This window comes from Motacilla alba, chromosome 1 (genome assembly GCF_015832195.1).
Source record: "Motacilla alba alba isolate MOTALB_02 chromosome 1, Motacilla_alba_V1.0_pri, whole genome shotgun sequence".
Lineage (NCBI taxonomy): Eukaryota > Metazoa > Chordata > Aves > Passeriformes > Motacillidae > Motacilla > Motacilla alba.
The window spans coordinates 36,650,351-36,674,606 of NC_052016.1; the positions used below are offsets into that span (position 1 = coordinate 36,650,351).

At 52.0% G+C, this 24,256-nt stretch overlaps 1 protein-coding gene across 2 annotated transcripts; it reads left to right on the forward strand.

Annotated features, from left to right (window-relative positions):
• Window positions 1-23,995, forward strand: ATN1 (atrophin 1). Of its 2 annotated transcripts, none has more exons than XM_038130627.1 (10): window positions 1-307; window positions 14,776-14,963; window positions 15,162-15,299; window positions 15,678-15,791; window positions 17,105-19,119; window positions 19,359-19,581; window positions 19,690-20,407; window positions 21,635-21,778; window positions 22,006-22,186; window positions 22,734-23,995. In XM_038130627.1, exons 1-10 carry the CDS (start codon window positions 16-18, stop codon window positions 22,765-22,767), a joined length of 4,047 nt encoding a protein of 1,348 aa, XP_037986555.1. In that variant the 5' UTR covers window positions 1-15; the 3' UTR covers window positions 22,768-23,995. The 2 variants fall into 2 exon arrangements, with proteins under 2 accessions (XP_037986555.1, XP_037986556.1); XM_038130628.1 differs by lacking the exon at window positions 1-307 and adding an exon at window positions 328-749.
• The last annotated feature ends 261 nt before the right edge of the window (window positions 23,996-24,256 follow it).

Here is a 24,256-nt window from a genome sequence, read left to right on the forward strand (position 1 = left end):
GGTGGGGGGGGATGGATGCGCGCGCGGCCGCACGCCGATGAGCGCCCGTCGGGCGGCCGCCGCCCCCGCCCCCCGGGAGGCCCCGCCGCGGCCCCGGCCGGCCGCCACCCCCCCGCACGCCTCGGTCGCCCCGGGCCCGTGCTGCTAAAAACGCCCCGGCGGGCTCGCTCTCCCCCGCTTTGCCCGGCCTTTGTGCCGGCGCCGGGGGCCCAGCGGTGCGGGGCGCGGCTGCGGCCGGGGCGGGGGCCGGGCCGGTCGCTCGCCCCGGGCCCGCGTCTCCTCCTCCCCCGTCCCACGCTGCCCACGGGTGGGTTGGGGGGTGCGGGGTGCGTGGGGTGTTTCGCGGGGAGGGGCGGCGGCGAGCGCGGAGCAGAGGGGCGGGGGAGGGGGCTCGTTCTGGGCCCTTCGGAAATGGGAGGTGGCTAAGGCGGGCAGCGGTGGGAGCGATGGGAGGGCGGCGGGGCGCAGGCGGAGGCGCCTGAGCGCGGCGGGAGAGGGGGCGACACAGCCGCGGGGCGGGGGGGGGCCCGCTCCCCGCCGCACCCCCCCTCCCGGAGCCGCTGTCCCTGCCACCGACCGGTTATTCCGGAGCCGCGAGAGGAAACGAGGGAGCGCGGAAAAGGAGGAGGGAGGAAAGGGGAAAAAAAAAAAAAAAAAAAAAAGAAGGGGGGGCAGCGTTTAAATCCCTGCCCCCCGCTCCTCGCCGCCTCCATTCCTCCCTTCATTCGACCTCCCCTCAGGAGCCGCCGGTGAGTCCCTCGCCCGCTCCCAGCCGCTCCCGCCCCGCTTGTCATTGTCGCCCACTCGCTGCATTCTTTCGCGGCTGGATTTTAGCCCTCCGGTCCGTGTGTCGGGATGGGGAGCGAGGCGGCGCGCGGGGGGGGGGAACACCAAAGTTGGGGGGGGGCAGGAGGGGCGAGAGTGCGATTAACCCCCGCGGCGCTGGGGAAGGGTCCCCGGCGGTCCCTGCCCCGGCGCGGATGCGGCGAGGGGCCGGGAAGGAGCCGGGACAGCGCCGCGGGGCACGGGGGCTCGGCGGGGCGGGGGTCCCGGCCGCGGCTGGGGCCGCTCCGGCATCGCCGGGGGGCGCTGCCCGCCCGGGGCTCGCCGCCCGCCCGGGCTCGGCGGCGCTGGACGGCGGCGCAGCGCCTTCCCTCCGGAACGGGGGGCGGGGGTCGCGCGGGGCTCCGCGCCCGCCGCGGGGGTCCCGGGGCGGGGACACCCCCCGCCGCGCGCCCGGCGTGACGTCAGCGCCCGCGGAGCCCCCCTTCCCTGCGGCGGGAAGTTCGGCGGGGGCAGGGGCGCGCGGGGCCCGGGGGGCGCGGGCGGGCGGGAGTTGCGAGTTTGCGGCCCGGCGCCGTGCGGGGAGGAGGGCGGCACAGCGCTGGAGGGGACCGACTCCCGCCCTGCCTGCCTTCGGGGCGGGGGCTCGTATTGTCCCCGCTTCCCCAGGTGCGGCCGGGGAGCGGGCAGGAGGAGTTGGGAATAACGTTCCCATCGGGGGACCGAGAAGAGCGTCGGCTCCCCGCGCCGTGGCTGCAGCGGGCACGGGTGGGATTCACCCCTTGATGGTGCCCCCTCCTCTGGCACGCCAGGGTGCCGCCTGGGGACCGGGGCGCTGGCGAGACCCCGAACGGCTGGGTGGCATCAGGGAGGCGGCTGCGCTCCTCTGGAACCGGCCGAGATCCCTCGGTGTGTCCGGCTCGTTGTCCGTTTGTTATTCAGGATTCCTGAAGAAGTGGCATCTGGGTTTCTCAGGTTGCCCTTTTGGCTATGCCACGGAGCCGGTGGCTGGTCTGTCTTACTGGCCTGTGGCCGGCTCGGCTGCTGTTGCCCAGCGAATTGCCGGCTGTATTTTGCCGAGTGGCCGCTGTGCTGTTGAAGTGGCAGCCATTTGGTCACCGTGGCATTACTTTGCACGCCGCGGAGTTGTGCCTTGATAGCTATTGTACGTTCCCGAAGTTGCTTTCCAGATGGGCAGTGTCTTTCCTTGCGTTTGCCTCGGTGCCGTGGCTGCCTTGAGTTCCGCAGCCGATTCCTCATTTGCCAGGATGGCTACTGTAAGAATTTGTGGGGCTTTTGTCTGCAGGGTCTGTTTTTTTTCTGGGCTGCGCCTTGAGAAGCAGCATATCCTTACCGAGCTCGGCACCCAAATCTGTTGTCATTATTTCTGGTTGTACTGGGTGGATTGCATAGGAGCTGCTATGCTTTCCAGCTTTAAAAAAGTGAGGAGAAAAGTAGTGGGGCCATTATCCTAAAGTGTGTAGCAGGAGAGCAAAGGAGAAGTTGGAAATGCCGTTCATTTTGTGTCCACCTGAGTGCTGGAGCATGGTTACACACCCTTCAGGTGTGTGCTGCCTAAAGCTGCAGAGTTCAGCCTTGACCTCCCACTAAAGAGCCCCACAGCTGTCTGAGTGGAAAGCTGGACTCTCTTTTCTTCTAAGCCCGAGGGTGTTGCTAATCACTGCTGTGCTGCACACACATTCCCAAGGGGCTGGAGCTCCACGGTCATTACCCATGGATGGGACACTTGTACATGGCAATGATCAAATTGTTCATTTGGAATTATTTTTGTTCTCTTTTGCCCTGTTTCTCAGCCAAGTTGTTAATGTTATTTTGTCATTAGTGATGGCACAACCAACCAATCATTTGTGTGTTTCCCCAACTTCTTAGGAATTACCTGATATTTCAAACCAGACTTTCCCAGCTATGATTCACGATGGAGCTTTTCAAGCATGGCCAAAGAGTGAAATTGTGGTACCTTGGTTCTTGCTGGAAATTATAAAAAACCTCCAAACATTTGAAAATTAAATGTGCAGTGAATCTTAATGAACAAGATGAACAGGTTTAACTTGCTGCAGTGACCTGCCTTTACCTCTCTTCATATGCATTTGCCTCCTCCCCTGGGTTTTGTACCCCTTGGATACCTCTGAAAGGTTCTTGCATTCTCACCCTTAGGTTTGCCTGAACAAGGAGTTATGATGACTTTTCTTGTGGGTGTACTTGTATTCCAAAATGATAATGGTCATGCAAGGAACTGTGATTCTGTAGCATGGTGAGACTGCTGTACTAAAAGCAGCCTGATCGGTATTGTTCTTCAAGGGGAGGAGGAGCATCTAGTCCAGTCAGACTAGGTGATCATTGTAGGTCCCTTCCAACTGAAATAATTCCATCCTGATTTTATTTTGTGGGTGAAATGCATCAGGCAGGTTTTTCTCTTCCAAAATTCAGCCCCTGTTACTCCTTGTACACCTTCCCAGTTTGTCCTGGAGCTCTCTCATGTTCATCAGTGTTTTTCTTGGGGATGGAGGTGGAGTTGAGAGGAGCAGTCCATGTGGAATACAGAGCTGTGTAGGGAAGGTTTATTTATTTACCAGGTCTGGGGTGTAATATGTTTGCAAATGCAATCTCTGGAATTGGTCTGTGCACATGTTCAGCTGTGCCCCTCCTTAAACATTCATACCTCCTGAATGTTTGTCCATCTTATATTATTCCTCCTTGTGTAATGCCTTTTCTTCTGAGAACTTGGTTTTCTCTTCTGTCAGACTTTATCTTCCCCTGTTTATTTCTTTCTCCCAATCTCTTTTGGACAAATAAACTATTTTCTTGCCTTCATTGGATTTTCTGGTCTCATTCTTCCTCCATTAGGAGATGCTTTGGAAGTATGACATATATTTCTTGTGTTTATCACTTTATCTCTTCCATCTGTATTTCTTGAAGACTATGTCTAGTGCAGTACAAAATTGCAGTGCTTTACAAACTTCTTAAAGGCCGAAGGAGAAGGCAACACAAGTTCTGACTGAAGAAGCCGTGCACTAAACCAAGTGAGCACACCTAGGGTAGGTATTCTCTGCAGAACTAATTCCCGAGGTCCCTGCTGGAGTCGGGTCACAGGGGATGGCTTAACATGAACATGAGATGCTCCCTCTCAGTGCCTTCCCTGACCTCCTGAGGCTCAGCAGTGCCCAAGGCATGTCTTGCCAGGCTGGTTAGGTGCATGTCCCACCGCTCTTTGTCACGTTGAGATGAGCACTGGAGAATCTTTCTGTCCTTCCAGTCACGTGTTGGGCAGTGGCGGGCCCACAGCCCATGTTGTCAGTGAGGTGTGTATGGAGAATGGTGAAACAAAAGGGGATGTTTCCAGTTTGAGTGGCTTGAGCTTCACCTCCCTACCAGTCTGGTTAGCTGTTTGGGCTTCAGATGTTTGGGGATAAGGATTTGGCCGTGTTTTAAGTTCAACAGAAGTCAACTTTGTGAGGCAGCGATCCCTTCAGAAGCAGTGCCTAGCTTCCAGCTCTGCTAATCCTCCTGCAGAAGTTTCTGACCGTCTGTTTTCTGTGTGTGTTGTGGCAGCAAACACTGATTTGTTGATGTCTCCTCCTGTAAAAATATCAATGTTTGATTGATCGTTGTGGCAGTATTTTCACCTACAAACCAAAGGCTAACTGCAATATCTTCTCCAGGCAATTTCAGCCAATGATGGTCTGTCTGGGCTTTGCTGAAGAAGGGGAGCTGGTTGCTCTCAATCTTAGTTCATGTCTCTTGCCCTGGTGACATTGTTCATCACAGAGAGTTCAGCTGGAAAATTTTAGTCTAGTACTTCCCTGCTGTACAATGCACTTGGTGATAGCCTGTTTCTCCCCTAAGGTCTCTCTGCTCTATACATCACTTAAGTGAAGGTTGCATTTGAGCAACCTTCTTCTGTTTGGACAGTGAATTGGATTTACTATATGTGTGTGTATATATATATATTTATGTGTGTGTATATATCACAATATATATGGTAGTTTGTATAATGTAATATATCTCGTATAAAATATAATGTTATGTAGTTATTAAATTTTATATTGATATATATAGCAGAGTGTATTGGATATAAAGTGTATCTACAGCACAGTATTTTGTATATACTGCTGTTTTTTTTCTTTTAGGCAGTGCAACAGATGAAGTGATTTACCTCAGAGTTATTCAGAGTTTGCCAGACACATAAAGAGGGCCCACCCTCCATGAAGAATGGTTTATCCAGTCATGGTTATCCATCAGGCTTTCCTCATTCATTGCTAGACCATTGCTTTCAAAGTCCATTTTCACCAGAGCTAGCTAGACCCCATCACCTTTTGGCCGAATTCTATGACTACTAATGAGTTTAGTGTTGAAAAACCTGTTCTCATCAACTGGATGGTGTGTGCAGAAAACATTAAGAGCATTTATTTTGCAATAAAATACAAGAAGACCCTTAAAACAATTCAGTGATACACTGGATTCCTATGCAAGTTTTTCAAGTGATTGATTTCTTGTGCTTTTCAATTTTTGCACTATTTCTGTGTTTGATTTGTCCAGCTTTAGCTAGAGCCATTGCATGTGGTGGTCTTTGTTGTGTAGGTTAAAGAGCTGTCAGAAATCTTCTTCCTTTGTAATGCTCATAGGTCATCTTCAAGTCTCCTTTTAACATTTTCTCAGGTAAGCTATATTTATTCAGCTTAAGGTTATAAGGAGGAGGAGTTAATCACATTCCTCAATTTGTCAGCATCCTTTTTGGAGTACACAGGTAAAAATGGCATGCACTACTCCCATAATTGCCTTACCAATCCTACGTATAGTCAGGTGAAAGTCACCTCTCTTTTCCCACTCCTGAAGAATATTCCTTTCCCTGTGCACTGGTGGATTTCACTCATTGAAGAAAATCCTTCTTAGAAGTCTTTTCAGACTTTTGGGATGAGGGCAGGATCATTCCACTTGGCCAGTCCTTGGCCAGTAGACCAAGGAGAAGCTGTGGGATCCCAAGCCTAGGAGTGACTCGAAGTTTACCAGTGACTCATATCTGCTGTACTGTTGTTCCTCTGCCCATTTCCCTGGCCCTAGTTTGCTTCTTTCATTCTGGATATGTCTGTCTATCTTCATCCTGTTCACATGCTTGCCCTTGGCACGTGTGGCTCTCATATACTCTCTTTGCTGTCAGTCATGAATCCCTGGAAACAGAGAATCTGAAGGGTGTCCTTTGGGTCAGTGGCTGCAAAGTCATAGAATCATTTAGGTTGGAAGAGACCTCCAGGATCATTGAGTCCAACCATTAATCTAATAATGTAATTTTCTAATCTTATCTGATCTAATCCAATCCAATCCAATCCTGTGCCATTTTCCTCTGATACTTGTACAGCTTCCAGCTGTTTTCAGTGGAGGAAAGCCACTGCCATAGCCAGATATGGTTTCCAGCTATCCAGAAAGTGCTAGTGATTCTCCCTTGAATGAAACTCTCCAGTCTCCCATCAAACACATAGAACCTTCCAGCACCCCTGGTGTCCTTTAATTGGAAATTCTGCAGGTACCTGTTTCAAGAACTACTCTTAATTTTTAGTTGGTTTTGAATGTGTTTCTCTGTAGTGTTGTTTGAAGGTCATCAAATTTGTACTGGAAAAGACAGTAAAAAATTATTTCCTGCCTAACCTCTAATTTTCGTATGTGGCTTTATGGTCCCCAGTCATATCCTCACATCAATAACCTTTTCTGTGGACAGAGATGTCTAACCTACTCAGTCATGCCCCTTCTAGTCCCTATGGAAGAAGCAGAATTGCACACACATTTCAAGATGTGGGAAAGCCATAGGTTTGTGTGGGGGCATAATGATGTTCTCCTCAGGAAATTCTAGCATGCAGTTTACTTCCCTGATGGCTGCTGGATGCTGAGGTGCCATTTTCATGGATCTGCCTCTTATATCCAAAGGGTATCACTTGTGACTTGCACTGGTCACCTCAGAGTCCAGGTGTCCCTTGCAGCTCTAGCATCCTCCTTTGAGTCTCTGGGCAACCATCCTGTGATGTCTCTGAGTAATTTGCTTTGCGTTCTTAGCAAAGGGACATCTGTGTATCAAAAGAGGGCTGTGAGCTATTACATAGACCCTTGGGCCCTAACAACTCCACAGGTAAGGCGTGCTCAGGTGTTGCAAATATAGAAGATGCTGCACTTCATAAAATAGTGACTGTGGGGAATGTGATGTGCCCTTCCTCTGGATCATGCATCTGTAGGCTCCATCTCACTTGCAGAAGGTAGAGCCCAGTGTGGTTTTTTTTTTCCTGATCCACCACTGGGCTCTGCCAGCCTATATCTTGGAGAGATCTGGAAGCCCTCCTCTGGGGAGACAGAAGGATTCTCCTGGGATTTTTAAGTAAATCTGTTACATACTTAACAGTCATTTTACTGTGCCCTCAGGAATTGTTTTACGATTAACATAACCTTCTTTAGTACATCTAACCTTCATTTAGTGAATCAAACTTTATTTTCAGTTGCTTTTGCAAAAATTAATGTCTTCTTCTATGCTGTAAATTAAGCTATTGTTAAATGCATGAATATTTTTATTATTTATTACCTTGCTTTAGCTCTGTTATTTCACTCTGTTAATCATATTTTTTTTTTTAAACAGATACATTTTTATTTGAATGGAGGTTCCAGAATTTGAGTTTTCATACTCAAAATAACATCCTTGCTCCTCATGCTTCTGCAAAATTAAGAAAACAAAACATTAATATAGGCTTAATAAAATGTAAACTAGCTTTATCTCCTAAGAGTGCCAGTGCTCTGCACAGTTATTTTTAGTATTCTTATTTGGCACCCTTTCCTGAAGCATGAGCATTGTCATTTTTATTTATTATTTTACTGGAGAGAAGGAGCACATAGGTAGCCTGGCAAGTGAATTTGTCAACAAGTACATATAAGAAGGATTGAAGCTGTTGCCTCAAGTTGCCTCAAGATGAATTTTTTTTTTTTTTTTTAATGGGAGATGTTATTTTAGAATCATTTTAGGGTATTTTATACAATGATGGACTGGTGTGGGTTGAAATGAACTTTAAACATCATGCAGTTCCGTCCCCCCTGCCATGGGCACAGACACCTTTCACTAGACCAGGTTGCTCCTGGTCCCTTGCATCTTGGCCTTAAACACTTTCAGGGCTGGGATATCCACAGCTTCTCTGGGAAACCTGTTCCTGTGCCTCACTACCCTCCCAGAAAAGAATTTCTTCCTTATATTCAATTTAAACCTGCCCTCTTTCAGTTTAAAACCATTGCCCCTTGTCCTGTCACTGCACACCCTGGTAAAATTTGTCGCTCTAATTTTCTTATAAGCCACCTTTAAATGCTTAGAATCTCAGGATCACGGAATCATTAAGGTTGGAAAAGACTTCTAAGATCATCGAGTCCAACCGTTGACCAAACGTCACCTTGTCGACTAAGCCATAGCACTGAGTGCCATGTCCAGTCATTTCTTGAATACTTCCCAGGATGGTGATTCCACTGTTGCCCTGGGCAGCCCATTCCAAGATTTCACCACCCTTTCAGTGAAGAAATTCTTCCCGATGTCCAACCTGAACCTCCCGTGGCACAGCTTGAAGCCATTTCCTCTCGTCCCATTACTTGTTGCCTGGGAGAAGAGGCCGGTCCCCACCTGGCTACACCCTCCTTTCAGGGAACTGTAACAGGTCCCTGTCCTTCCTCTGCTGGGGACCCCAGAGCTGGATGTAGCACTCCAGGTGGGGTCTTGCCAGAGCGGAGCAAAGGGGCAGAATTCCCTCCCTCACCCTGCTGCCAATGCTGGTTTTGATGCAGTTCAGGACATGTTTGGCCTTCTGGGCTGCAAGTGCACATTGTTTGGTCATGCCCAATTTTTTGTCCACCTGTATCGCAAGATTTTTGCCGCAGGGCTGCTCTCAGCCTCTTCATTCCCCAGCTTATCCTGATCCTGGTGATTGCCTTGACCCATGTGCAGGACCTGCACTTCACCTTGTTGAATTTCATGAGTATCGCATGGTTCCACTCCTCAATCCTGTCAAGGTCCCTGTGGATGGCATATCTTCCCTTTAGCCTGTCAACCACTTGACTTGGTGTCACCTGCAGGCTTGCAGAGAGTGCACTCAATCCCACCATCTGCGTCATTGATGAAGATATTAAATAGTATTGGTCTCAGATCCTTGGGGGACACCACTGGTTCAAGGTTTCCACTTTGACATTGAACTGTGGACTGTAGCTCTTTGGATGGAGCCAGCCGTGTAGTTATCAAATGTCATGGAGACTGGCTTGGCAGCTATGTCAGCTGACTCCCTCAGGACCCTGGGATGCATCTCACTGGGTCCCATGGACTTGTTCACGTTCAGTTTCCTCAGGTGGTCTCAAACCTGACTTCTTAGGATGGGATTGTGAATCAGCTCTTACATAGATTGATCCAAATTGAGAGTCCACTCCGCTTGCGTATTAAAAGTGTGTGTGATTCACCCTCTGGCACAGAGACGAGTTTCTGAAAGCATACATTTACATTCATTGTTAAAATTTATTTTAACACATCACACAGTGACCCATTCTATGCCACTATATTTTGAAGACAGAAGAATCCAGCGAAATTCCAGTAGACTGCCAGTATGAAATCAGTGTCTTTATAGAAAATAACAAAAATTGACAGCTGTCACTATTTTCATAGTGGATTTATATTTTGACCTCTTGAGCAGTAGTTAGAGTTTGCACTTGTGTCGTAGGTGTCTCTGTCTGAGTTTGCCACATAACACTGTGCTGCCAAACCTTCCTGGCAGGGCAGCTCTCAGCCCTTCCTGCCCGTGTCCAATGGCTGCTGGTGGTTGGATGTGCCTGTCCCAGGCCTTGTGGAGGGGTCTGCAGAGGACTGGGAAGCATGTGCTCTGATCCTGGGGTCTCTGGGTGCAATGACCTGCATGAGAGTGACCTGCAGGAGTCCTGTTCCTTGATTAATTCACTTCCCAGCTCGAGTTCACAGCCTCTGCATCCACCCAGTGTTGTAGTTACTTTGTAGGAGACAGAAAAATGCCTTTGTTTGAAAACTACCTTTCATCTGTATACCTTCGTGTATTTATTCTTAACAAGATTTACTGAATAGAGAAGATTTGCCAGTCATGGCAGTGTTCACACCCAGGATAATATTAGCCACAAATGTTTGCCATCTTGGTATTCAACCATTTTGGCATCCTAATCCCTTTGCTTGCAGAGTCCTTTTCCCTTTTACAGTAATGTCACGCTCCAGGTATGTATCAAAAGACGGTGACACGCAGCCTCAACCCTGACCTGTTTTCTCATTGCTGTCCAACACTGAACATGGTGCCCTTCCCCTTCCTTCCCTCTCTTTCTCCACCATGCCCTATAGTGAAATGCCAGGGTTCAAGCATGAAATCAGGTAATGAGCCATTGGGAAATGCTGTACTTCAGGTTATCTGATTGTAGCATCTGGGACAAAACTTAATGCTTTCAAGATCGTACACAATCATTAAAACCGATTACATTTCTGGAAAATTTCCCTTCATTTTACAAAGTGAGGGAGATTGACACAGGAGTTAAAAATATGTGGGACCATCATTCATTGAGCAGTCATATATATATATATATATATATATATATATATATATATATATATATATATATATATATATATATATATATATACATATACACACACACACATACTGCTCTGCTTCTTAGCGATCTTTACCCATCAAGAGGGATCCATCAGCTAACATTCCGACTTATTTTCAGGACACTTTTCAGCATCTGGATTGTGTTAGAAAGCAGCTGTGTTCGTTTTGCCACCCTGGTTCCTCCCTCCAGTGCTAGTCCATCTCTTTGTAGAAGTGGGAAGAGAAAAAACAGGATGGGAACAGAGAGCTATTGAATTGCAGAGAAGCAGACTCAGTTTAATTCTCACATCTGACTTCTGAATCCCTGCCTTTGCATACCAAATACCTTGGATTTCACATAGGATTTTGGATGTGATTCCTATATTTCAGAAAATGACTTAAAGAGTAGTCACTGTGTACTTTAAAGAGATCCCAAATGAAGAAGACAAGGGGTTGCACTTCCAGAACATCTGTACTTAGGCTAAAGCAGGCATTCTACTGACTCCTTAGTCCAAACTTCCATGGACTAGCATCTACTTGCATGGACTAGCATTTAGTGGAAGCTGGCTTTGTCTATAGTAAATAAACCAAAAAAGGGGATAATGTTAGCTCTTTTTCTTAAATGACACTGATGCTGGGAGTCTTCAGCTCTCCCTTCTGCTGGCACTGGCTCCAGAGAGGGCTAGCTGGACCTTAGCTGGCATTTGATCTTCTCAAGCAGACTGGAGCCCTGGACTTGGGCTGTGCATCCTCGGGCTTGCTCTGCCATCGAGCACCTGCTGAAGTGTCAAAACCCTCCATGGCTCTGGCAGCATCTCTCTGTCTTCCTGGTCTTGGTGGAAATGGGCTCCTGGCTGCTGGACACATGCTGGGGGTAGACCTGCCCTGCCTGCAGCCCCAGTGTGTGCAGTGCTTTGGTTTGTCATTTATACTTCTGGCCGAGCCCTCAAACACCACCCCAGAAACTCGGTTCCCATTTCCTCTGCTTCTGTTGCCGTCTAGGAAAGTTTATTTCCTCAAAGCCACAGCCTAATGTGTAAATGCTCTCCTGAGCCAAGGACAAACATTCAGCCTGCTTTTGAAGAGGTAAAACCTGAATACTTCTCATTTGAGATGGTCTTGTTTCCAGTTTGGTAACCTGGGAGAATTGCTCCACGTAACAGCCTGGGAAGGAGAGAACCTGTCTGTGTCCTTCAACAAAAGAGGAGCTGGACCTCGTAAGCTTCTGGCTGGTGGTGCAGGACAGTCTAAGGTTTGGGAAGGAGAATTACTTGGAGCTGAGGAGGAGGAGGAGGAGGAGGAGGAGGAGGAGGAGGAGGGGTGGGATCCATTTTGAATTCCACGTGGGGGATGCCTGTTGAGTGTATGTTGCTTGCAGGAGACTTCACCAGGGCTTACAGGAGAATATGGAGGGGTTTGGGCAATAAGCCAAGCCAAGCTGGGTTGTATGAAACACAAACAGAAAATTGCAATTCGCAATGCCTCATAACTCAGTTGAACCTGTAAAGGGCTTCACAGGGCCAGGGAAAGGTTAACCCTTCCACAGCAGGCCTGTCACGTCTCACCTCCTAACCAAAACCATGGAGCCCTAAGGACCCTTCAGAGACATTTGCAGGGATCTTCACTGATGGGAAGGGCTAGATGTAACTTGCTAATTGTAAAGGCTCACATTGCAAGCTTTTGTTTCATAGATGTTAAAATTAGAAGGCAGATTTGTGATCCTGTCATCTGGCCGTAACTGTTGCTATACTGCTATACTAATAATGTATGCATCAATTCTCTTACATATTATTGTAAAGTCTTCTCTGTCTAAAAGTGACAGAAACTTCTGCCTCAGTCAGTGGTGATTATGTCTCTTAAAATACTGCTGTTTGTTTCTGGCTTTGTTTGTTACTGCGTATTCAGCGGTTGGAATAAGTACGGAGTGGGTATCCCTTTGAAAAAGGGAACTTTCAGTGTGGTCGGCTGCATGTTATTTCCCTGATTACTGACTTCTCTGGGAAGAGGATGGTAATTGTCATTCCAGGGTTGCTGGAAAGCTGAAGCGAGACCTGTGTGTTGCATTATCACTCTGGCTTCTTTGGTGTGGGAGGCGTGGGTGGTATCCCTGTGGAATGCAGGGAGCAGTGACATTGGTAGCCTGCTGTTGCTGCTGCTCTGCCTTCAGAGCTGAGCGAATACGTTCAGGCTGCCACCATGGCGTGAGTCAAAGTTGAGGTCAATTAGGATCACCTTAGGTATTACAATCGTTTCTTTCACGTAAGAAATGTTGATTCTGGATGCTTATCTGGAATAGCATCAGTGTAACTGGCTGAATTAGCAAGCAAGGGCCAAAGCGTGACAGAAATATGAGCCTGTAAAACAAGTCAGTGGGTGGGGATTGGGAGTGGGCTCTGCCTCCATTAGGCCAGTTATAAACCATCATCAGCTGTTTTCCTATTAAAGAAGAGGTCTCAGTTAATGAATTGATGTGTGTGGGAATTAATGCTGGATGAGTCCCCCTGGGGCTTTCGTGATGAAGGTCAAATAAAATATTAATGGAATTAAAACAAACAATCCCCTGATTTTCCTAAGTACCTTCCGGATGGGTTTCTTTAAGCATTGGTCAGGGAAGATGTGGAGCCCCAGGAGAGACAGGCCAGTGTCATTACTCCCGTTTCATAGTCAGGCAGATGAAGACGTGGAAAGCAGTGACCCTGGGGCCACACAGTCCAGCAACAGGGCTGCACAGGAGGTCTGAGAGTTCTCCTGTTGGGTGCATTTGCTCTGATTCCTGTTTTCAGCTCCCTTCTCAGAGAAATGGAAGTCATCCAGATTGCTCCTGCGCTGCTTGGCCGGAACGTGATTTTTCCAGGTGTGGGATGGTCTTCAGGAGCCCCAAATCCAAAGGCTTCTTAGTCACGAAATTCCTCTGTGCTTCCAGATGAGAGAATAAAACCCAGTAGTTGTGGTTTTTTGATGCTGGTGCCTCTTCCATGGGACACATTCCCTTGTCTTTCAGATTGTCCATTCCAGAGGCTGAGTATAGCAACTCAGATGACAGGCTTGGGAAGGATAAAGTCTTTTTGGTTATGTGTGTGCAGTGCAGAGCAGTGCAAAAGGTCTTTAGCTTGCTGGATTCCAGCAAGCTAACTTCAAGAGCAGTATCCCTGAATAATTTCCTCCAGTTCCCAGGCTAACACAAACATGGTACTGTCATATTCCAGAGTAAGAACTGTGTGATACAACAGGGTGTTAAATATCTACAATAAAATGCTTTTAGACATGGCACAAAGCTGTAAATTGTTCCGGAGGGATCTCAGAAATCTTCCTGTTGCTGCAAGGTGTAAGGATGTACTCTGCATCCCTGGGTATGACTTGGTCTGTGCACTGAGGAACATCCGTCGTGTTGAGGAGGAGGAGGAGACCCTGGCAGGCACGCCAGGCTAAACAGAGCTGGTGATGGTGTCGTGCAAAAGCAAAGCTAAATGTGTTTTCTCACACCTATTCATGTACCTTGGGCATGGAACAGCCCAAGCAAGACTTGTCACATTTTCTGCATAACGTGGTACTGCTTGAGTGCACGTGGATGTGCTCTGGAGAGGGCAGGGCTGTACAGTGCCCTTCAGCAAAGGCCACTTTGCCGAATGACTAATGGCACAGGGCTAGCAAATGGCAGCACATGGCCAGGTAAGGGTGGTGTAACTTTCTGCACTGACAACAAGTGCAAAGATGAACTAGCAAAGTCAGAAAAATTGTAATTGGGAACATTTTAAAACACTTTCCTGTTATTTTTTCCCCAAGGAAAGGAAAATACTAAAATTATTCCAGAATACAGATAACATCCTGATAATGGTTCCTTCTTGCATCCTCTCAAGCGGTGTTATTGGGCCCCGAATCACAGAATTAGATAATCACAGAATGGCTTGGATTAAGAGGAACCTTAAAGATTATCTACTCCAAACACCCCTGCCGTGGACGGGGACATCTTCCACAAGACCAGGTTACTCAAAACCCCATCCAGCCTGGCCTTGAACACTGCCAGGGTTGGGGGATCCACAAGGCAACCTGTTCCAGTGCCTCATCAGCCTCAGAGTAAAAGAGTTTCTTCCTAATATCTAATTTAAATCTGCCCTCTTTCAGTTTGAAGCCATTAAAAATGAATACTTTACATCGTGCACATACCACTCCTAGAAATTTGAAATCAGATATGGCAGTGGGCAAATCTTTTCCCATACTGATGGGAGAGTTTATTGCATTCTTGGTAAACGTACTTGAGTCTCTAAGTACGGAAACAATAGTAATTTTGTCATATTTCCATAGCAAACCACGAAAGGGTGTTCTATAGTTCACTCAGTCTTTCTCCCCCCTCATCTGCTTGTCTGCTTTTCAGGATTCAGCGGGATCTCATTGCGTGGCTGGTATAATCCCTCCTTCCAGAAGAACTGCCCATCTCCGTCTCCTCGGAAACAGCCGAAGGGGGTTGCGGAGTCAAAAAAATTTATGTTTTCATCAAACCGGGCCAAAGAGAATGGGGGTCCCACACCCAAAAGAATGAAGACACGACAGAACAAGGACTCAGTACGTGGGGTGGGAGAGGGAGGTGGGACACGAGAGCCAGGCTGGAGGTGTGGGTTGGGACTGAGGCTCCCCACAAAGCTAGTGGGCATGAGTTTGGCACAGTGGAGTGCAAGGGGTTCAGGGGCTTTGGGAGGCTGGGCACAGAGCAGGGGCGGTGGGAGATGCAAAGCAGGACTGACACAGTGATCCCTCTCTTAGATGTCAATGCGGAGTGGACGGAAGAAAGAGACTCCGGGGCCCCGAGAGGAGCTCAGGTCACGGGGTCGAGCTTCCCCTGGTGGTGTCAGCACCTCCAGCAGTGATGGCAAGGCTGAGAAATCCCGACAAGCAACAAAGGTAATACCAGCTGGAACACAAGTGTGGGGTGGCCAAGGACTGCCCAGATTGGGTGGGATCCGTGTGAGGATCCAGGAACACAGACCAGAAGAGATCCACTAAGTAACCCCTGCTGGGTTAGCTTTCTGAAATGGGCAGAACCATCTTTGCTTTCATCATCACCTTCTTGCTCTTTCCTAAGAACCAGTGTCCAGTCTCACCAGACCCTTTTTTTTAGTGCTGATTTTTGCCATATGCTGGGTCCTTGTTGGCCTCCTGGTATCATCGACACGCATGCCATAGTGGCTGTGTCTCACCTGCTGCAGTCTGTGAAGACCTGTCGGGTTGGAAGATTTCTCCATGACCCTCCACCTCTCTGTTGTCCTTGTCTCCTTGCAGAAAGGCCGTTTGGAGGAATCCTGCACCCCCAAGAGCAGCAAGCAGGGCCGAACAGAAGAGATCTCAGAGAGTGAAGGGGAGGACACCAATGCTCCCAAAAAAACCAAAACTGAGGTGAGCTCTCCCTGCTGTGATGGCTGGCGTGTGCCCAGTCCAGAGCAAAGGAGTCTCCAGTTCCCTGTCTGTGCTGCTCGTGCCTGCCCAGCTCGAGGCTCCCGCTACTTGGGAGCCCCGATGCCTCAGGTTTTGCACTGCAGCTCTTCCAACATAAATGGCATCTACCTGGCTACAAAAATGCCACCAGGAGTGAGGACTGTGCAGATGGAGATTCTCTGTCTCATTTGCCTTGTGTTCAGGGAGCTGCTCTGCTGTTGGAGCTGGGGATGTGCCCTGCCTTTTCCAGCTTAGCGGCAAGAGCCTGGCTCTGTGCGCAGCCGCAGGCTGGGTCGGTGTCAGTCCCTTATGATCCCCAGCACAGTGTGACGTGGAGGTGCTTCAGTCATGGTGGGTCCCGGGTGACAGTCATGCAACACCTGCTCCTGCACACACAGAGCCGTGGCAGGGCTTTTCCAAAACACTGACAGCACCAGGCTGGATTGGTGGTTGGGTGGTTGGAAGACTCAGCTCTTGTGCTTCTGCATTCCCTGTAAGCCTGTTCAGGGATCTGGCCTTAAAGGCCTGCAAGCATGGGGATGCTTGCTCATGTTAAGAGGTCCTAATAATTTAACCACCTTGGTTCCACTTCTGTAATTTCTCCACATGGACAGTCTGTTCAGCTCAACAGTGGTATTTTTTCAGCTTAGCCTCCCTTGCTTAGAGTGGTGCTTGTTAGTTACCCTCACCCATGATGGCTGCTAATCACCAGTGCGCCTTGTCTGAGGCAGCAGGTGGTGGGGAGGAGCAGGGATTGGGGGGCACAGGGGCAGCTCCTGAAAGGAAGGAGTGCAACAGTGGGAGAGGTCTGGTTGGGAGCTGGTTTCCTTGACTAGGGAGAGCTCTGCAGGGGCAAGAAGAGCAATTCTGGGTCTGGGGCCTGTGCTGGGACCACAGTTGTGTGTGCTGCTCCATGCTGCTGGTGATACCATGTCCTGGCCAACAGCCCATCACCCGTGTTGTATCTGTTCCCTCTCAGCCTCGTGTGCAACAGTTCCCTGTCCTCCCTCACTGCCTCTTTACACAAAGTACCCTTTGTTACCTCCTTCCTGAGCACTGAATGCTCATGAAGGACCTGAAAGCGCTGGAAAGGAGGCAGGAGGACTGGTGTTACGTGTACCTTGCCAGACAATGTCTCCTTTCCTCTGTGAGGTTTTCTAGTGGTGGGGTTGGCAGAGAAAGGTCAGAAAACAAGTTCTCTGGGAACTTCAAGTGTGTCACGTGTGGTCTGGGAGGCCTCCTAATGCCCCTTTCCTACTCCATCCTACTTCCAGGAGTTGCCCTGTCCTCCATCCCCATCCGATGTTGACAGCCTTGATGGCCACAGCTTCAATGATGAGATGAGCAGCGACCCACGGGACATTGACCAGGATAACAGGAGCACCTCACCCAGTGTCTACAGCCCTGGGAGCGTGGAGAACGACTCCGACTCTTCTTCTGTGCTGTCCCAGGGGCCGTCTCACTCCTACCACCACCCCCCGCTCTTCCCCGAGAGCCCGCCGGTAGCTCCCCCTCCCGACAGCCTGGCCCGTCCACCAGAGCCCAGCTTTGGGCTCCCGGGCGAGGTGCACCCCCAGGGACCCCCCGCAGGAAGTTACCATTCCCAGCTGGAGGGCCAGGCCTCACGCATTTTCCAGGCTCAAGCCCCACAGACACCTGCCTCCTCCTCCTCCTCTTCTTCCTCCTCTGCTGTTGCTGCCCCTTCCGCTCCCCCTTCTTCCTCCTCATCCTCTTCCTCTTCCTCCTCCTCTTCCTCCCACACTCCCCTTTATCCTACGGCCAATGTGGTCCAGGTTGGGGCCAAAATTGCCAGTGGAGTGGGGGGGCTCCCAGCACCAGGGGCTCGTGAGCAGACCCTCAGCACCAAGCACAATCCACCCCCTACCACCCCAATCTCACTGGCGTCCGTAGGAGGAGGGCTCCCCCCTCAAAAAACACCCCCAGCCAACCCCCCTGCTGCCCCCCCGGCCTCGGCCCCTTCCTTCCCCCACGTCTCCTCCAACCTGCCTCCTCCGCCGGCCCTGCGCCCCCTCAACAACGCAGTGGCCGCCTCCAGCTCCCCAGGGATGGTGGGGCAGGCCCTGAGCGGCCACCTGCCCTCGCCCCACAGCATGGGGCAGGACAAGGCACCGGCCCTGGCCCCCTCCCGCTACCCCTACGCCCCGCCACCGCTGCCGCCCTCCAGCTCCTCTGCCCAGTACCCCCAGCCCTCCCCGGGCCAGCCCCTGCCCAGCTACAGTGCTTCCTACGGGCACTCCTTCCCCCCGCCCAGCGGCCTCTCTGTCTCCAGCCAGCCCCCCAAGTACACCCAGCCCTCCCTGCCCTCGCAGCCCGTCTGGAGCCAGGGGCCGCCCCCTTACAGCCGCCCCCTGGGCAATGCTGGCTCCCACCCCGCTGCCCCTTTCCCTGGCCAGTCCCCCCATCACCAGCAGCCTCCCCAGCAGCATCACCACGGTCACGGGAGCAGCGGGGGCGTCTCCCCAGCAGCCACAGCTCCTCCCCAGCCCCCCGGGGGCTACCCTCACAGCCTGGAGTCCAGCAGCCATCACCCTTCCCATCCCACCTACGGGCTGCGCCTCTACCCTCCGCACAGCCAGGCCGCCTACAGCCAGGCTCCCTCTGCCACTGCGGCCGCTGCCCCCTCTTCCTCCTCATCGTCCTCATCCTCTTCTTCTTCCTCATCCTCCTCTGCTGCCTCTTCCCAGGGAAGCTACCCCAGCATGTGCACGCACCCACCGGGGCAGAGTCCTGCCACCTACACCTTCCCCCCGCCGCCACCCCCCTCCCCTGCTCATGGGGCTGGCCCTCCAGTCACCTCTGCTGCCACCACCCTCTCCACCGTCATTGCCACCATGGCCTCCCCGTCTGCAGCCCCCTACAAGACGGTCTCGCCCCCGGTACCCCCGTCAGCTGTGGCCCCATATGGGAAGCGGGCGGCCTCCCCTGTCCCCACCTTCCAGCCCCCGGCCCCCTACAAGCCGGGCTCGCCCCCCACTTCCTCGGCTGCCCCTTTCCGTGCGGCCACCCCTCCTGGCTACCGGGTGGCCTCTTCCCCTGTGGCGGGGGGCTACAAAGCCCCCTCACCCGCCCCCTCTGCCCCACCACCCTTGCCAGGGAGCATGGCTGCCCCGGCCCCGCCACCACCCCCGCTCCCCCTCAGCGCTGCTCAGATCAAGCAGGAGCCGTCGGAGGAGTATGAGCCCCCGGAGAGCCCCGTGCCACCTGCTCGCAGCCCCTCGCCACCTCCCAAGGTGGTGGATGTGCCGAGCCATGCCAGCCAGTCAGCCAGGTGAGGGGAGACTGGTTTCTCCAAAGGATGGGGAGGGGCGTGTGGAGCAGGGAAGAGGAAATCACCCCAAGCCTGAGGTGGAGCTACACCCTTTTGCCTTTTTTATGATGCTACACGCTTTTGCCTTTTTTATGATGCTCTTCACATTCCCACAGTGCTTTTCCCACAGTAGATGTCCCTGTCCCCATCCCTGCTCACCAGCCCTGTCAGCACTGACAGGCTTCCCCTCTCATCCCCAGGTTCAACAAACACCTGGACCGTGGCTTCAACTCCTGCTCCCGCACAGACCTGTACTTTGTGCCCCTTGATGGCTCCAAGCTGGCCAAGAAAAGAGCAGACTTGGTGGAGAAAGTGCGTCGAGAGGCTGAGCAGAAGGCCCGTGAAGAGAAGGAGCGGGAACGGGAACGGGAGCGGGAGAAGGAGCGGGAGCGGGAGAAGGAGCGGGAGCTGGAGAGGAGTGTGGTAGGTCTGGGAGTCCCGCTGCCGCAGCGCAGCCGGGGCGGATGCTCAAGCGCCCCCTCGGCCGCTCCCCGCTGGGACCCTGAAGCCGGTCTCTCTGCTCTTTTGCAGAAGATGGCTCAGGAGGGCCGTCCGGTCGAGTGCTCGTCCCTCGGGCCGGTTCCCCACCGCCCCTCCTTCGAGCAGGGCAGTGCCGTAGCGACTGTTCCCCCATACCTGGGCCCTGACACCCCGGCTCTGCGCACCCTTAGCGAGTACGCCCGGCCCCACGTCATGTCCCCCAGCAACCGCAACCACCCTTTCTACGTGCCCCTGGGCGCCGTCGACCCGGGCCTGCTGGGCTACAACGTGCCAGCCATCTACAGCAGCGATCCAGCCACGCGGGAGCGGGAGCTGCGGGAGCGGGAGGCCCGCGAACGAGACCTGAGGGACCGGGACCTGCGTGAACGTCTCAAGCCTGGCTTTGAAGTCAAACCGGCCGAGTTGGAGCAGCTCCATGCCGTGCCCGCTGCTGCCATGGATCCGTTCCCACGCCACGGCGGGCTGAGTCTGCAGACAGCCCCCGGCCTTCATCCCGCTTTTCCCTTCCACCCAGGGCTGGGCCACTTGGAGCGGGAGAGGCTGGCGCTGGCAGCTGGCCCGACCCTTCGTCCCGACATGTCCTACGCCGAGCGCTTGGCGGCTGAACGCCAGCACGCCGAGCGGGTGGCCGCTCTCAGCAATGACCCTCTGGCCCGGCTGCAGATGCTCAATGTGACACCTCATCATCATCAGCATTCCCACATCCACTCCCACCTCCATCTCCACCAGCAGGATGCCATACACGCAGGTAAGGGCCGCATGGTGGTGGTGCCCTGCACAAAGCCCTCATTTCTGTCCTACTGTGCCTTCCTTGTGCTCCCACCCTCCGGCCCTGGGGAACCGTAAAAGCTGACAAGATTTTTTGAGGCCATAGATCTTCAGCCAGAAGAGCCCAATATCATGGTCATTCTTCTTTTCCCCTGCTGCCATCCCACCAAAGGCACTGACACTGCTGATCAGTGGCCAGCAAAATTGTTTGCACTGTGTCCTTTTGTTCTGGATCTGTGGGGCCACAGTACAAGTGCTAGAGTCCCTCTGACTGCCTGGGTGGTGCTGCTGTGAACTGCATTCCTTAGACTGGAGTCTGCAGAGGGAGCGGGAGCCCTGCTAGAACAGTTTTGGCCGTGTCCTTAGGACTAATGAAATGCTGGTTCTTGGTGGCTGCAGATAGTGGGATGGGATGGGATGGGATGGGATGGGATGGGATGGGATGGGATGGGATGGGATGGGATGGGATGGGAGGTGGGGTAGTCATAAGGAACTGGAGGCTGCTGTTCTTTAGAATTGAATGGTGGTCCCTTCCATTTCCACATCCTGCAGGAAAGCAAAGTAAAACATTCAGGGATGAAAATCTCAGGGAAGCAAAGCCCAGGCTACTGTGCAATAGGAAAAAGGTGTTGTGCCTGCTCGGGTGCTGTGAGTGGTGGGGTCTGGTGTCAGTCACAGACACTGGCTCTGAGCAGCTGCAACTTCTCAGAGATGGCACGAGGCACAAATGAATGCCCATTTTCCCTACCATCCATGTCTGGGCGCCTTAGTGTGGCTGGGACTCCAAACCACCAGAAAGAGAATCTGTCCTGGGTAAGACCTGGAAAAGAAAGCACCCAGTACAAGTATACATGTGAATGGCTGTTGGGGAAACAGATGGGCATAATATGGGGTGCAGACCTGATTGCAGAGCAGGTCCTTGCAGAGCCCTGCTGAAGTTTAAGGAGCTGTACTTCTAAGGAGCAGTACTTCTTTCTGAGGAGTGTAGGGACAGAGCTCTGCCAGACTGGTTCACATGAAGTTCGATGCAGGCAAAAAGAGTAACACTCGGAAGGAGATGACACTGTGTTGTTTAGCTGTGAAATCATCCCATTCCTGATATACTCTGACCTTCTCTCTCCATATCTGTTTTGTGAGGCCTTGTGCCTGTCTGTGTTACCTGCTACAAAGCCTGGGACAATTATCTTGGGGTATCTTTTCTTCGCAGCCTCAGCCTCCGTTCACCCTCTAATCGACCCCCTCGCCTCGGGATCACACCTCACCCGGATACCGTACCCGGCTGGAACCATCCCCAACCCTCTCCTGCCTCACCCTCTACATGAGAATGAAGTGCTGCGCCACCAGCTCTTTGGTAAGGAACTTCCCAGGGACTGCTGTTCTCCTCCATCAGCAGAGTTCCGAAAGGCGGGGGCGTCCTGACAGGCCCAGACTGGGGTCTGTGAAACAGAGCGTAGGACAGGCCCACGCTGTCAGGATAAGCAGGTCCTGGGAATGGGGGTGCAGCAGGGTCTTGACTGAGCTGGGGGGCCTTGGATGGAGCATTAACTCGGCTCTTCTCTGTGTCGCCTTTGGCTGCAGCCGCACCCTACCGGGACCTGCCGGGCTCGCTCTCGGCGCCCATGTCGGCGGCGCACCAGCTGCAGGCCATGCACGCGCAGTCGGCCGAGCTGCAGCGCCTGGCTCTGGAGCAGCAGCAGTGGCTCCACGCCCACCACCCTCTGCACGGCGTGCCGCTCCCCACGCAGGAGGACTACTACAGGTGCGTGCAGCTGCTCTCTCCTCGCAAGAACACCTCCAGGCCCAGCCCTGGCGTGGGGCTGGCACAGGCAGTGGGGGCAGGGAAGCACTGCCCTTGGAGCGGGTGCCTGTGGCCAAGCCCACAGCGGGAACGGGGACGCTTTGCCATGGCGTACAGCTGTGGCTGGCCACCAGGAAGGCCATACTTGGCAAGTGGCTATTCAGTGGCTAATCCTTGGGAGATCTCAGCTTCTCCCCTCTGAGGGGGGAGATAACTTTTATGTGTTTCACACATGTTAATTCAGTTATGACTAACTGATACCCCTGCCAAAATACAAAACATTTATAAGGGTTTGATGGTTTTGCCGAGATAAGGAATTCACAAGTGCATGGGGAGGCACTGGGAAAGAGGTGGAATGTTGTACCTTTTCAATAGTATCTCCTACTTGAAGAATCTACAAAGCCTCCCAAGCCAGCAGTGTTGTGTGGGTCCAGATGAACAAAGGCGGGGGAATGGTGTCAATTGCCTTTTTCCTTTCCACTATCACCTTGTTCCTCTTTTTTCCTAGCCACCTGAAGAAGGAAAGTGACAAACCCCTTTAAATGGACTTCTACTGTCAGTGTGACATCATCATGTCTTTCTCTCAAGAGGAGCAATCAATCAACCAAATCCTGGGGGAGGGGAAGCTGCAAAGTGACACATCCTGATCCCACCATGCAGTAGAGTACAAGAGAAGATGACAAAAAGTATGGGATGGCATCCTGGGAAAAGTGGAGGAGAGAAAATGGGGAGGGACTGAAACAACACTAATGGACCTGAAGCGATTGGTACGTGATTTCAGCTGAGCTCTGAAGAAAAGAGAATCAGCGTTGCACAGAGCTCAGAAGGACAAAGACTGATGTGAATTCAGGGTGGCAAGAGCTCCATCCTTTGTTTTGGGGAAACAGTTGCATTAAATAAAAAGCGCAGAGCATTGCAGGACTTCATGCACAGGATGCTCCTGCCGTTTTTGCTTCTGCAAGGAGGAAGTGCAGCCAAGAAATAACTGCAAACACAAAGGAACCTTTTTTCAAGATGCCTCCTCAACACCCCACCCCCCTTTAAGTGTAAGATACTACTTAGTGATACAGAAAAGCGACATGGAACTTTCTCAGATTAGCCAGAGCAGCTTCCCATTCTCCCAACATCCCTTCAGATGCAAACAAAGCATTCCAGGTCCCTTCCTGAGCGGCCTCTCCTGCCTGCAGAGGGTCGGGTCCCAGCCATCGGGGTGCAAAGCACCGCAGGACTGGTTGCAGGATGGCGGCTGTGCTTTCCCCAGCTGATGGGAACGGGCGCGACCGTGAGGTGCGAAGCACCAGCAGACTCTTTTGGAGACTGCCATCAGCACCGTGACCCCTCTGAGCCCCGTGGGGAGAGCTGGCGTGGCCAGCGGTAACACTGCGTCCTGGGACTGTCTGTAAGATGGTGGCTGCCCCTTTCCCCTCACCCATCCTAATTGATGTACTTTAACTCATGCACATCCTATTAGACGTGGCAGTTTTATGTAGCAACTTGTGACTCCCTTGCCCCCGCGTGCGTGTTCTGATTTCACAGTTGTATCTCTCGATTGGTCCCCCATATATATATATATTTACTTAACCATTAAAGGAAAAAACAACCAACAATCCAGCTATGAAAAAGAAAAAAAAACCAACCACCCAAACGATGTTCCCCACGCACTCCCGAGCCCTGACACACATTCTAATAATTTATATATATAAATATATATATGAAGCTCTTAAAAAATGAAAAAAAAAAAAAAGACAAAAAACTGTTTGAGAAACGGGACTCTGGTGTGTTCATTTCTTTTCAGTGGGGCCAGGGGGGGAAGGGCAGAAATGCTCCCGGTGAAAAGTGGGAAGGGCTGGAAGTGGGCATCGCCTCGGGAAAGGCGCGGGGGAGCCGCTGGGCCGGAGCCCTGCCGCCGCGGGGAGGGGCGGGGCGTGCGCACCGCGGACCAATGAGAAGCGAGAAATTTGCATGCGGCCCGGGCGGCGCGGCGGGGCGCGTTTGGCGGTGCCGGAGCCGCCGGTGTCGGCGTTGAGCGGG

Excerpts from the sequence above, each read along its gene's own strand:
- ATN1 (XM_038130627.1), top strand. The coding sequence starts at position 16 with ATGCGCGCGCGGCCGCACGCCGATGAGCGCCCGTCGGGCGGCCGCCGC. Across the intron at positions 19,582-19,689 it reads GGGAGCTGGAGAGGAGTGTG|AAGATGGCTCAGGAGGGCCG; the intron begins GTAGGTCTGGGA and ends GCTCTTTTGCAG. Across the intron at positions 21,779-22,005 it reads GCTGCGCCACCAGCTCTTTG|CCGCACCCTACCGGGACCTG; the intron begins GTAAGGAACTTC and ends CTTTGGCTGCAG.